The sequence below is a fragment of the Tupaia chinensis genome, unplaced genomic scaffold, assembly GCF_000334495.1.
Source record: "Tupaia chinensis unplaced genomic scaffold, TupChi_1.0 Scaffold000434_1, whole genome shotgun sequence".
NCBI classification, from domain to species: Eukaryota; Metazoa; Chordata; class Mammalia; order Scandentia; family Tupaiidae; genus Tupaia; species Tupaia belangeri.
This window is the reverse complement of record NW_006159939.1, coordinates 2801694-2814539: the sequence shown is the minus strand read 5'-3', so window position 1 is coordinate 2814539 and position 12846 is coordinate 2801694. Positions and strand designations below refer to the sequence as shown.

The following is a 12846-nucleotide window of genomic DNA, read 5'->3' as shown; positions in this document are numbered from 1 at the left end:
TTGAGTATTTTTTGATGCCAGGTGTGTGTGTTTGTGTGAGAGACAGAAAGAGAGAGGTCAACCCCCAGGAAGACAGCCACGCTACAGTCATGTCTCCATTCTCCTCTGGATTTTGGGTATGTGTGCCCTGTATGAATTTTAAGCCACTGGGTCCTGGATTTGAACTGCAATTGACTATTTGGGAGTCCAGTGACCTAACCATTATGCCATCTGCTGGTCACAAGTTAATGAATATATTTCTTTTTTTAAAAAGTTACATATTCAATTTTACTATTTTTTCAATTCACCAGAGAGAGAATGAGAAAGCAGGTTGTCAGGTCCAGTGCTTCAACTGCCTTGCCAACCTGCTGGCTCCATGGTCCATGTATATATATATATATATTTTAAAAGAATTACTTTGTTTATTTATTAGTTCATTTAAATTTGACCAGAGAGGGACAGAGTCGACTGGGGTGAGGGGGAAGTGAGAAAGCAAGCCACCAGGTCTGGGACTTGAACCCTGGTCAGCCCTGTGGGAGTCCGTTGCCCTTAACCACCACGCCACCTACTGGCCCCATCCATGAATATAATTCCAAGTCTTTTTTTTCTTTTTTTTTTTTTTTTAATAATTTGATGTGATTTTCAAGCCACTGGATCCAGGACTTGAGCCACAGCTGGCCATGTGGCAATCCAGCACCTTAACCACCATGCCACCAGCTTGGTGGAAAAACCTTCAGTTTTTTTCTGTTTGTTCCTTCGTTTTAGAATTTATTTATTTTATTTTGTCATTTTAAAATTTTCTATAGGACACATGCATTCATATGACAGAGACAGAGAAAGAAAGTGAGCAAGCAAGCAAGCCACCAGGTCTAGGACTCAAAGTGTGGTTGGCCATGTGGGAGTCTAGCATCTTTAACCACTAGACCACCTGCTGGTCCCACCTTAGGCTTTTTTTTTTTTGGAGAGTTTTTGCTATAGGGCATGTGTGCTCGCCAGACAGAGAGAGACAGAGAGACAGAAAGCAAGAAACCACTCCTCAGAGGGGATGGTCACACTGCAGTCCCTTCTCCATTCTCCTCTTGGGATCTTGGGCATGCACGCACACGCGCCTGGCGTGAGTTTTAAGCCACCGGGTCCGGGACATGAACCGCGGTCGACTACGTGGGAGTTCAGTGACATAGCTATTACACTAACTGCTGGTTTCCCCCACGTTAGGTTTTTAATGAAGCTAATTGACATATATAAATTAAATTTAATAGTTTGTCTTATTAGTAATGCTGCCTCAATGAGTCAAATTATATGTGAATGTTAAATGTGTTTGCATTTTGTATTGTGGGTGTACAAAACCAATAATTCACATTTCTCCTTTGCACATTTATCAGTATAGCTATTAAGTTTCTTGATGTTACTGTTTTGTACTATGACTTTGGGCCACCAGCATGATTTTTGTGTTTCAATCTCTGTAAGATACTGAAACTAATTGTGCGTATGTGGTTGTTGTAAGCATTAAATGAGTTAATAGATGTCAAACATTGTTCTTGTTGTTACGGCTGCATGGCATTCTGCCCCAGCAGTTAGTGGGCTACAGCATTTATTTTTCTTATGAATGTATGATCTGGGCAGTGTTCACCTGAGTCGCACTTTACTGTGCCTCTTGGTGTTAGTTGGTGGAACAGCTTCCAGTCCAGAGACTGGAATCATTAAAAAGCTCACTGACTCAGGTTATGTATGTGGTCTAGAAGACTCACATGGCTGAGGGCTAAACAGCTGGGACTTGTCTGCCATCTCTTTCTAGCTCCAAGTAAGTTTTGCACAGACAGGATCTTCAGCATGGCAACTTCCGGGGAGCCAGATTACTTAATGTGTTAGTTCAGATTATCCAAGATGTATGTCCCAAGTATGTGAGTTAGACTGAAAATGTAATGATTTTTATAACCTAGACTTGAAAGTCTAGCAGTGTCACTGGTGAAGTAGCGTGTGGCTTGCTCAGAATCAAGGGCAGGGAACAAGACCCCACCTGTTGGTGCCATGCTGTAAGAAAAGGAATGGTTGGAATAAATTAGTGTGGCCGTCTTTGGAAAATAAGATCCAACAAGCACATAGATCAATGGAGGACATAAAGCAAACAGTAAATGTTAGCCGTGTGTGTGTGTGTGTGTGTGCTTTTGTGTTTAATTTAAATTTTTGCTATGGGGCATGTGCGCTCAATGGAGAGATGGGGGTGAGGGGAGTGATAGCCATGCCACAATTTCTTCTCCTCTCCAACATTCTTTTCTGCAGATATTGGGTGTGTGTGCACGCATCCAGTGTCAGGCTTTGGGGTCAGAACTTGAACCATTTAGTTGGTCGGGTAGGATCCAGCTGCCTTAACTACCATGCCACTGGTGGGGGCCCACTGCTAGCTGTTTTTATTTATATATTTTTAGTTTTTGCTCTGGGGCACATGTGCTCACCTGAGACAGAGATTGGGGGAGGGAAGGAGAAGGAAAATGAGAAAGTACCCCTCAGGGGGATTGGCCACACAATAATCCTTCTCTGTTTTCTTGGGGATTTTGGGCATACAACACACCTACCTGGGGTGATTTTTCAAGCCTCTGGTTTTGGGACTTGAACCACATAGTCGACCATCGGGATTCAGCCATTTTAACCAGCATGCCACTGGCTGCCCTGTGCTAGCTGTTTTTAAAGAGTGGGAAGTCGGGGGGCTATCAGGTGGTGTGGTGGTTAAGGGCACTGAATTCCCACATGGCTGACCGTGGTTCGAGTCCCGGACCTGACGGCTTGCTTTTTGACTTTCCTACTCTCTCTCTCGTCAAATTGGAAAATAAATAAATAAATAAATAAAGCTAAATAAAATTTATTTAAAAAATAGTGGGAAATCAGATTAAGAGTGGCCTTTTGTGATAGTATCTTTTTTCCTTAAGAAAGCTATGAGTAACAGTCAAGTTGTTGATGATTTTGATAATTTTCTTCAACTACTTGCTTTTATTTTCTTTATTGGTGCAGTTTTTAAATTTTATTTGTTCATTCGTTTTAATTTGACCAGAGAGAGACACAGAGAGAGAGAAGGAAATTGAGAAAGCAAGCCACCAGGACTTGAACCACAGTTGGCCATGTGGACGTGTCCAGCGCTTTAACCACCATGCCACCCGCTGGTCTCTTACTGGTTCAGTTTTAACTGAACCTATTACTCCTTTTTCAAATCTAGAATAAGTGGCATGGCACATTCCCACAAACAGAAGAGGATTGGTGTGGATAATTCATGTAAAGAGTTTTTGTACCTAAAGAATTACTAGTTTTTTTAAAGGATTATTTATTGACTGATTTCTATTTGTTGTTATTACTATTAGTTTAATTTGACCAGAGAGAGAGAGAAAGGGAAAGTGAGAAAGAAAGTTGCCAGGTGTGGGACTCGAATTATGGTCGGCCATGTGGGAAACCACCATGCCACCTGCTGGTCCCAAGACTTATTTATTTCATTTTATTTATTATTTTCCATTTTGCTATAGGGAATGTATGCTTACCAGACAGAGACAGAGAGATCAAGAGGGAAAGTGAGAAAGCAAGCAGCCAGGTCTGGGACTTGAACGATGATCAGTTATGTGCCCTAAGAGGGTGCATGTGCTTACTGGAGAAAGAGAGTTTGTGTGAGCGAGAGAGTGAGCACGCAAGAGGAAGAGAAAACAAGCACTTTTTATGGGTAATGACCACAATATAGTTCCTTCATTACCATCTTTCCCTTCTTATAGAATTTTGATCGTGCATGTGTGTATGCCTGGCATTGTTTCCCAAGCTACTGGGTTTGGGGCTCAAACCATGCAGTTGGCCATGTGGGATCCAGTCACCCCAACCACCACACCACTGGCTGACCTTTAGAATTTATTACAGGGTCAGGAACCAGCAGTTAGCGTAATGGCTATGTCACTGGATTCCCACGTAGTCGACCGTGGTTCGCGTCCCAGACCCCGTGGCTTAAAACTCACGCCGGGCACGTGAGTGTGCATGCCCAAGATCCCGAGAGGAGAATGGAGGAGAAGGGATTGCGGCGTGACCATCTCCCCTGCGCGGTGATTTCTCGCTTTCTGTCTCTATGTCTTTGTCTGGCTGGTGAGTGCACGCGCCCTATAGCGAAAAACCTCTCAAAAAAAAAACAAAAAACAAAAACAGAACTCTCTCTCAAGAAAAAAAAAAAGAATTTATTACAGGGTTAAAACTTGAACATTAATTTAAGAAGTTGATCAGTGAGTGTAAAAAGCCAATAGTAAGGCTTTTAAAATTAAATTTGAAGGGGGGTTTTGCAGGTGACACATGTTTATCTCATCTTTCGTATCCAGTTTATTAATACTGTTTTGACTGCTTAGTCTTGAAAATCTGATTTGTAGATATAGATAATTTTGTCCTGTAATCTCCATGTAGACTTGCGTTTTATTGACTTAGAGCTATGAAAGAGGGTTGTTACTAGTGTGGGAATTTTGGTTGAAAGCAATTATCTTATTTTTATAATGTATTTTGTGTATATATATGTGTGTGTGTGTGTACAAACATATTTATATATATAAATATTCATATCACAAATGGAAAACTTACTACTACCTTTAGCACTAAAACTCTAATACTGTTTTATGTCAGGTCTTTAATTGTTATGATATACCTGGCTAATCCTGCAGATGATGAAAGTATGCAGCAATAACTGAATCTTCTTGGAGGGCATTTAATTGTTTAAAGCAAAGGATGTGTAATTTGCAGGCATCTTTTTATGTGAATGGACATGTGGAGGCTTATATGGTACATTCAGAAAAACAAGGCAGAGTTGCCACCTTCATAATCAGTGATATTAGAAAATTCTCAAATGATTTGTTTTTGAATGTCAAGAGTAAATTTGATTTCAGATGATGTATTTTTACTCTTTTACTTCCCTTGGATCCTGTCCTCAACCTTTCTATGTCATGATCCATTTCAGTAGCCTAGACTTCATTTAAAGAGAGGAATAGGGAAGGAGGAGAGAGATCTGAAATTACCAATGAAAATCAACAAAAGAAGTGAATTTCTATACAGATAACTGAAAAGATTGTAGCTAAGACTGTCCCTACCCATTTGACCTTAAAGTGAATTTCATATTCAATATAATAACTTTAGTATAAAAGAAAAATACTGCTGGTTGGAAACATGCTATTTGTAATTTGTTTCAGGGAGGCATTTAAATGAAAAAAATATTTATTTAGAGAGATTTTTGCTATAGGGCATGTGCCCTCTCTGGAGAGACAGAGACAGAGGAGACAGAAAGCGAGAAATATCCCTCAGGGGGGATGGCCACGCCACATCTCTTTTCTTTCATTCTCCTGTAGGGATTTTGGGCACTCAAGAGACACCTGGCCTGTTTTAAGCCACCGGTCTTGAACTGTGGTTGGCCGTGTGGGGGGTCCAGCAATGTAACTGTTGGTCCCGCAGGGAGGCATTTAAATTTAAGTTTTGTTCTGGGTGTAGTCTAGATAGTGATTCTCAAATATTTTGGTCTTAGAATTCCTTTGCTTTCTAAAATATTCTGTGATATGAATAAAGTTATTAATATCAATAAAGCTATTAAGAAAATAATTGAAACCAGAGAGCTTTTGGTTATGTAGGTTATATTTATCACCATTTTAAAATATAAAATTAAAATTTAGAAGTTAAAAAATTTTGAACAACAAATCAGTTACACATAATGTAAATACTAGGTATGTATGTATGTATGTATGTTTGCCAGAGGGCATGTGTGATGCCAGAGAGAGAAAACGAGAAATCACCCCTCATGGGGAGTGGTTCACCACAATCCCTTCTTCTTTTCCTTCTTTTGGGATTTTGGTCACATGTGCACATGCACCTGGCATGTTTTTCAAGCCATCAGGCCAAAGACTCAAAAACTGCATGGTGGGAACCAGCAGTTAGCGTAATGGCTATGTCGCTGGATTCCCACGTAGTCAACCGCGGTTTGCGTCCTGGACACAGTGGCTTAAAACTCACGCCGGGCACGTGTGCGTGCATGCCCAAGATCCCGAGAGGAGAATGGAGGAGAAGGGATTGTGGCGTGACCATCCCCTCTGTGGGGTGATTTCTCGCTTTTTGTCTCTATGTCTGTCTCTGTCTGTCTGGCGAGCGCACGCGCCCTACAGTGAAAATCTCTCCAAAAAAAACCACAAAAAAACCCAAAAAACTGCGTGGTCAGCCATGTGAAATCCAGCTGCCTTAACCACCATCAGGCTATGGACTGGTCAGTTTCATTTGGGTAAATAGCATTACTGAAAGCGATTGTAGAGATCCTTGCTATTGAAAATGTCATAGCAGTAGCCGCAGCAAGTGGGCACTTGTTAAAGGTGTTCCACCTTTGGACCTACCCCCAAACCCAATCATTCATAATCTGCAGTTAATGAGATCACTGGTGAGTCACATAGTAAAGTTTGAGATTTAAGTACTACTTTAAATTAATGAAACTAACCGAGCGTATGCTTTTAGGTTTTTTCCAAGTACCAGGGTGCTTAGTTGTTCACATTTCACAGAATCAGAAAGTGTTGATTGACAAGGAAGATTTGTTGAGTGAAAAATTGTTTGTTTATTTTTATTTGTTATTTTAAAAATTTGATCAGAGAGACAGAAAGGGAATGTGAGAAGGCAAGCCACCAGGTCCGAGACTCAAATTGTGATTGACTGTGGGGGGGGAAGTCCAGCACCAAACCACCATGCCATTGGCTGGCCTTGTGAGTGAAAATTTTTAATGTATGGTCCTAGAAGTTTATTTTATTTCTTAAAGAATTGTTTATTTAATTTTATTCTTAATGTTCTATAGGCACACGTGTTCACCAGAGAGAGAGAGAGGAGAGAGAGCGAGAGAGAGAGAGAGAGAGAGAGCGAGCGAGAGAGCGAGAGAGGGCGAGCTAGATAGAGAGAATGAGAACTGTAAGCTGCCAGGTCTGGGACTTGAACTATGGTTGGCCATGTGAGAGCCTAGAGCCCCAACTATCACTCCACCTGATGGCCTCAATCCTAGAAATTTAGATAATGATTTGTTACCTAAATTATTCCAAGGAGGAGGACATCTGCTGGTCTCCAGGTGAACACTACTTTCTGAGGAATCCATATTTAGCTCAGGATCCTGTCAAATCAAATTACCAGTGATTGTCTCCTGTGGCTCCTATTTCATCAGGCCTATGCCTTCATTGGTCTTAAAGAGTGGGGAGAACCATTGATTGCAGCATAGATCTGGGGCCAAAAGAGGCCTGGAGGCTTAGGACTGAATACTTTCTAGAAGGTAGAGGAGATGTAGGAGAGGTATGAAGCACAGCATCATTTGTGCCTGCTAGGATTTGAGAAGGCTCTGTGGAGATCCTGAACATGTGTGGGGTGGTCCAGGGTATGTGACTGAGCCCTCACCTCTGCTATCCTGTTCACAACTCAGCCTCTGGTAATGGAGTCTGTGCTTTTAATATTACACTGTATTTGTATGAAGAGCTATATTCACTTGAAGTACTATTTCAAGCAAATGGTTCTCCCATAGACTGACTAAATGATGCTTAATATTCACATATAGTTGGACATTTTTGGTAAGATTCCCTTTCTGTGGTAAAGGTAGTAGGCACAAATAAAATTAGTACTATGTTGATAGATTCCATATTAATATTTGGATATTTCACAATTACCTGACTCTTGACCTTATTTTACTTTGCCACTTAAACTTTTTTTATGGGGCTTTGTTTTCAACTAATTTTGGACTTATAAATAAAATAAAAAGGTGGTTAAAAGGGATCCCAGCATAATGGTTATGTCACTGGACTTCCACGTAGTCAACTGCAGTTTGAATCATGGACCTGCTTATTTGATTTCCTCCTTTCCTTACCACCCTTACTTGGAAGACTGTCCTGCTTATTATCCAGGTTGAATCTATTTACAAACAAATATACTTCTATCAAGAGTATATAAATAATAGGGACCAGCAGTTAGCGTAATGGCTATGTTACTGGACTCCCACGTAGTCAACCGCGGTTTGCGTCCTGGACACAGTGGCTTAAAACTCACGCCGGGCACGTGTGCGTGCATGCCCAAGATCCCGAGAGGAGAATGGAGGAGAAGGGATTGTGGCGTGACCATCCCCTCTGTGGGGTGATTTCTCGCTTTTTGTCTCTATGTCTGTCTCTGTCTGTCTGGCGAGCGCACGCGCCCTACAGTGAAAATCTCTCCAAAAAAAACCACAAAAAAACCCAAAAAACTGCGTGGTCAGCCATGTGAAATCCAGCTGCCTTAACCACCATCAGGCTATGGACTGGTCAGTTTCATTTGGGTAAATAGCATTACTGAAAGCGATTGTAGAGATCCTTGCTATTGAAAATGTCATAGCAGTAGCCGCAGCAAGTGGGCACTTGTTAAAGGTGTTCCACCTTTGGACCTACCCCCAAACCCAATCATTCATAATCTGCAGTTAATGAGATCACTGGTGAGTCACATAGTAAAGTTTGAGATTTAAGTACTACTTTAAATTAATGAAACTAACCGAGCGTATGCTTTTAGGTTTTTTCCAAGTACCAGGGTGCTTAGTTGTTCACATTTCACAGAATCAGAAAGTGTTGATTGACAAGGAAGATTTGTTGAGTGAAAAATTGTTTGTTTATTTTTATTTGTTATTTTAAAAATTTGATCAGAGAGACAGAAAGGGAATGTGAGAAGGCAAGCCACCAGGTCCGAGACTCAAATTGTGATTGACTGTGGGGGGGGAAGTCCAGCACCAAACCACCATGCCATTGGCTGGCCTTGTGAGTGAAAATTTTTAATGTATGGTCCTAGAAGTTTATTTTATTTCTTAAAGAATTGTTTATTTAATTTTATTCTTAATGTTCTATAGGCACACGTGTTCACCAGAGAGAGAGAGAGGAGAGAGAGCGAGAGAGAGAGAGAGAGAGAGAGCGAGCGAGAGAGCGAGAGAGGGCGAGCTAGATAGAGAGAATGAGAACTGTAAGCTGCCAGGTCTGGGACTTGAACTATGGTTGGCCATGTGAGAGCCTAGAGCCCCAACTATCACTCCACCTGATGGCCTCAATCCTAGAAATTTAGATAATGATTTGTTACCTAAATTATTCCAAGGAGGAGGACATCTGCTGGTCTCCAGGTGAACACTACTTTCTGAGGAATCCATATTTAGCTCAGGATCCTGTCAAATCAAATTACCAGTGATTGTCTCCTGTGGCTCCTATTTCATCAGGCCTATGCCTTCATTGGTCTTAAAGAGTGGGGAGAACCATTGATTGCAGCATAGATCTGGGGCCAAAAGAGGCCTGGAGGCTTAGGACTGAATACTTTCTAGAAGGTAGAGGAGATGTAGGAGAGGTATGAAGCACAGCATCATTTGTGCCTGCTAGGATTTGAGAAGGCTCTGTGGAGATCCTGAACATGTGTGGGGTGGTCCAGGGTATGTGACTGAGCCCTCACCTCTGCTATCCTGTTCACAACTCAGCCTCTGGTAATGGAGTCTGTGCTTTTAATATTACACTGTATTTGTATGAAGAGCTATATTCACTTGAAGTACTATTTCAAGCAAATGGTTCTCCCATAGACTGACTAAATGATGCTTAATATTCACATATAGTTGGACATTTTTGGTAAGATTCCCTTTCTGTGGTAAAGGTAGTAGGCACAAATAAAATTAGTACTATGTTGATAGATTCCATATTAATATTTGGATATTTCACAATTACCTGACTCTTGACCTTATTTTACTTTGCCACTTAAACTTTTTTTATGGGGCTTTGTTTTCAACTAATTTTGGACTTATAAATAAAATAAAAAGGTGGTTAAAAGGGATCCCAGCATAATGGTTATGTCACTGGACTTCCACGTAGTCAACTGCAGTTTGAATCATGGACCTGCTTAAAAGTCACTCCAGGTCCGTTTGCATGTGTACTCAAGATCTCCAGGGGAGATTGGAGGAGAAGGTGTTGATATCTGCCCCCCGACCCCCAAGGGTGATTTCTCTCTTTCTGTTTTTCTGTCTGTCTCTGGCAAGCACATGCGTCGTATAGCAAAAAGCTCTCTCTCCCCCTAAAAAGTGGTACATGAAAGGATAGATACAGTGAAAGATAAGTTTCTCTTCCATTCTTGCCTTCTTATCCTCCCATGAGGAGGATACTCCTTCCACGAAAGTCTACTATGTTTGTGTATCTTCCCTCCCTACTTAGGTATGCAGATTAGAACAATATCATCTTGTACTTTTATGTGTGTTTTACTTAACTACTTTGGAGTTTGTTCCATGATAGTTCATTGAGGTTTATCACTTTTCCTGAGATTGTTTATACAGGATATTTGGTGTTCATTTAAAAGTTTGTGGAGGGCTGGCTGGCCCTGTAGTGCAGTGTATAGGGAGCTGGGTCTGACACAGTTGACTCTGGTCTGAATCCCAGCCTCACTACTTGGAGTACACACAGGATGCATGCACATGTGTGCCCAAGGTCCTAGTAGAATAGGGAGTTTGAAAGAAGTAGATGTGGCAACATTATATTCTCGATTAGTGGACAGAAAAAACAAATGTCAGGTCAGCCTGATTTGCAGAAGTTTAAAGATAATGGTTTGGTTCTGAATTATTTAAAGCTGTCAGTGATTACTTTTTCATGCTTCTGAATACTGTGCAAGGGATGAGATGTGATAAACCCTGTGTGTTGGAGGGTGGGGGATTGCTTTCTGTAGAGCATAGTAATGGGAGTTCATGTTTGCTGAAAAGTTGTTGAAGTTATTCCATACGTGGGTTTGAGGTTTTATTGTGTTTCTGCCTTGATTTATACTTTATTGCCAACTAAACAAACCATTGTTTTCTAATGGAGAATATGATTAGTGTGCTTTCTTTGTACAGATCAGAATGTCAAGTGGTAATCTTAATTAAATATTTATAAGATCATATTCATGTTAGTGAATTTCTAGGAGTAACACAGCCTTTTTTCTTCTTTTGTAGCATAAGCAGTACTATAATGGATGTAGACAGCACAATTTCCAGTGGGCGTTCAACTCCAGCAATGATGAATGGACAAGGAAGCACTACTTCTTCAAGCAAAAATATTGCCTATAATTGTTGTTGGGACCAGTGCCAGGCTTGCTTCAACTCTAGCCCAGATCTGGCAGATCACATCCGTTCCATACATGTAGATGGTCAGCGAGGAGGGGTTGGTTTTGCATTTCTTTTTTCATTCCCTGTTTTTATTTATTGATTTATAATTGCTAGTTAGGCTTTTTTCCTGAAAGTAATTGGGGATTATTTTCACACAGGCATTATTTTCCTCAAATGTTTTTCTTTCCTTTTAATGACTTCTCATAGTTGATAGGGCCTAATGAAAATAGGGTATATTGTGCGTTTGCCTATAGTTTCTTGTTAGATACATGATTTTCAATAGTTGAAGTACTTTAAATGAATAAATTGTATTCCATGGTTCTGATGTTTTTGACTTGAGAACGTTTAGTAATTGACACTATCCTGTATGTCCCTTGTTAAAGGATCTAAATTGTCCCTGATACTGAAATTAACTAGAAAGACTGTTGGTATGCATTTCTACTAAATGACAACCTGAACTCATTATTTGTGAGTAAGAATTGATCATCTTTCTCAGATCCTGTCAGAGTTAGTCTAGGCAGAAAGTTCTCATTAGTCAGTATTGACCTATATGTTTCTGGAATCCATTTAATTATGTCAGTTCACACAATTTATTGAGTAGTGAATAAATAGCCTAGCAAATTAGGTGAGTCAAAGTGCAATGGACCAAAATATGAATTCATAAATTTCTTTCAACTTTACCTAGGTTTGTCTTGAATAGCTACCACATTTAGTACATTTTCCAGAAGTTAATGTCACAGATAATTTGTTAGGCCATGCATCTCTTACCAGTTGTCATCATTATTGATACTAAAGTGGTTAAAGTCATCATGGTTTAAGTGAGTGGGTAACTGTTTCCAAGGTTGTATTGATATTTAGATTATAGTATTGATTGTCTCTTTTTTTAAACATGCAACCATATCAGCATCTTTTTGCATTTTAACCAGTGTTAATCACATTTAAAATTTCCTTTAAGAAAACTTGTCCCTGTCACAAAATGTTACATATCAGCCACCTTCTGATCATTGAAGATGATGTCTTATTAGATTTATTTATGCTATCTCAGTCAGCAGTAAAATGCTACATTTCCACATAGTCTATTAATGAACAGTGTCCATCATACGGCATTTTCACTTGAAATTGAACTGCTGTCAGTGGTTAGGCTACTTTGGAAACATCCTCCCCTCCTCTCTCCATACATGCTCAATAGTCAGTGTGAATTATCTTACCACGTTGGTTTCCTGGTTATGACAGATTACCCTTTTGTGAGTCACTTGACTCAGCAACTATAGTACCATGAGCTATATATATAGATCACTAGGTTTCTTTTAAGTATGAGAGAATTGCACATTTATGATCTTTGGCTCTACAGGTTGATTTGGCACACAGTGTTATGAGAATGTTTTCAGTCTTTTACAGGTTTTTAGCAAAAATGCAGTTGCCAACTGAATTTTCTAAATGAAATATATAATAATTTTTACAATTACACATATCTTTCTGATGTTACAGAACTAGACATGAAATTGTGGTGATTTTAAGTATCATCTTTTAGAAGTGATTTGCCCCCTCCCCCCACGTAATTTCTTTCCTCTTATATGTGTGTGTCTTTGTGTGTGTCTTTGTGTGTGTGTGTGTGTGTGTATTATTTTGTGCCACAAGGCATATGAGCTTGCCAGAGAGAAAGAAAGCACTTTCCATAACATTGTCCATTTGCAGAACTTTTTCAGCATTATACTGAACTGAAATCTATACCCATTAAATAGACTCATTCT

At 40.0% G+C, this 12846-nt stretch overlaps 1 protein-coding gene across 1 annotated transcript in view; it reads left to right on the top strand.

Annotated features, from left to right (window-relative positions):
* AEBP2 (AE binding protein 2) overlaps window positions 1-12846 on the top strand; it is a 135806-nt gene that overhangs the window by 39654 nt on the left and 83306 nt on the right. The window contains exon 2 of the mRNA XM_006155092.3: window positions 10943-11150. Coding sequence (XP_006155154.1) covers window positions 10959-11150 — 192 coding nt within the window. The 5' untranslated portion in view covers window positions 10943-10958. The remainder of the gene's footprint in view (window positions 1-10942; window positions 11151-12846) is intronic.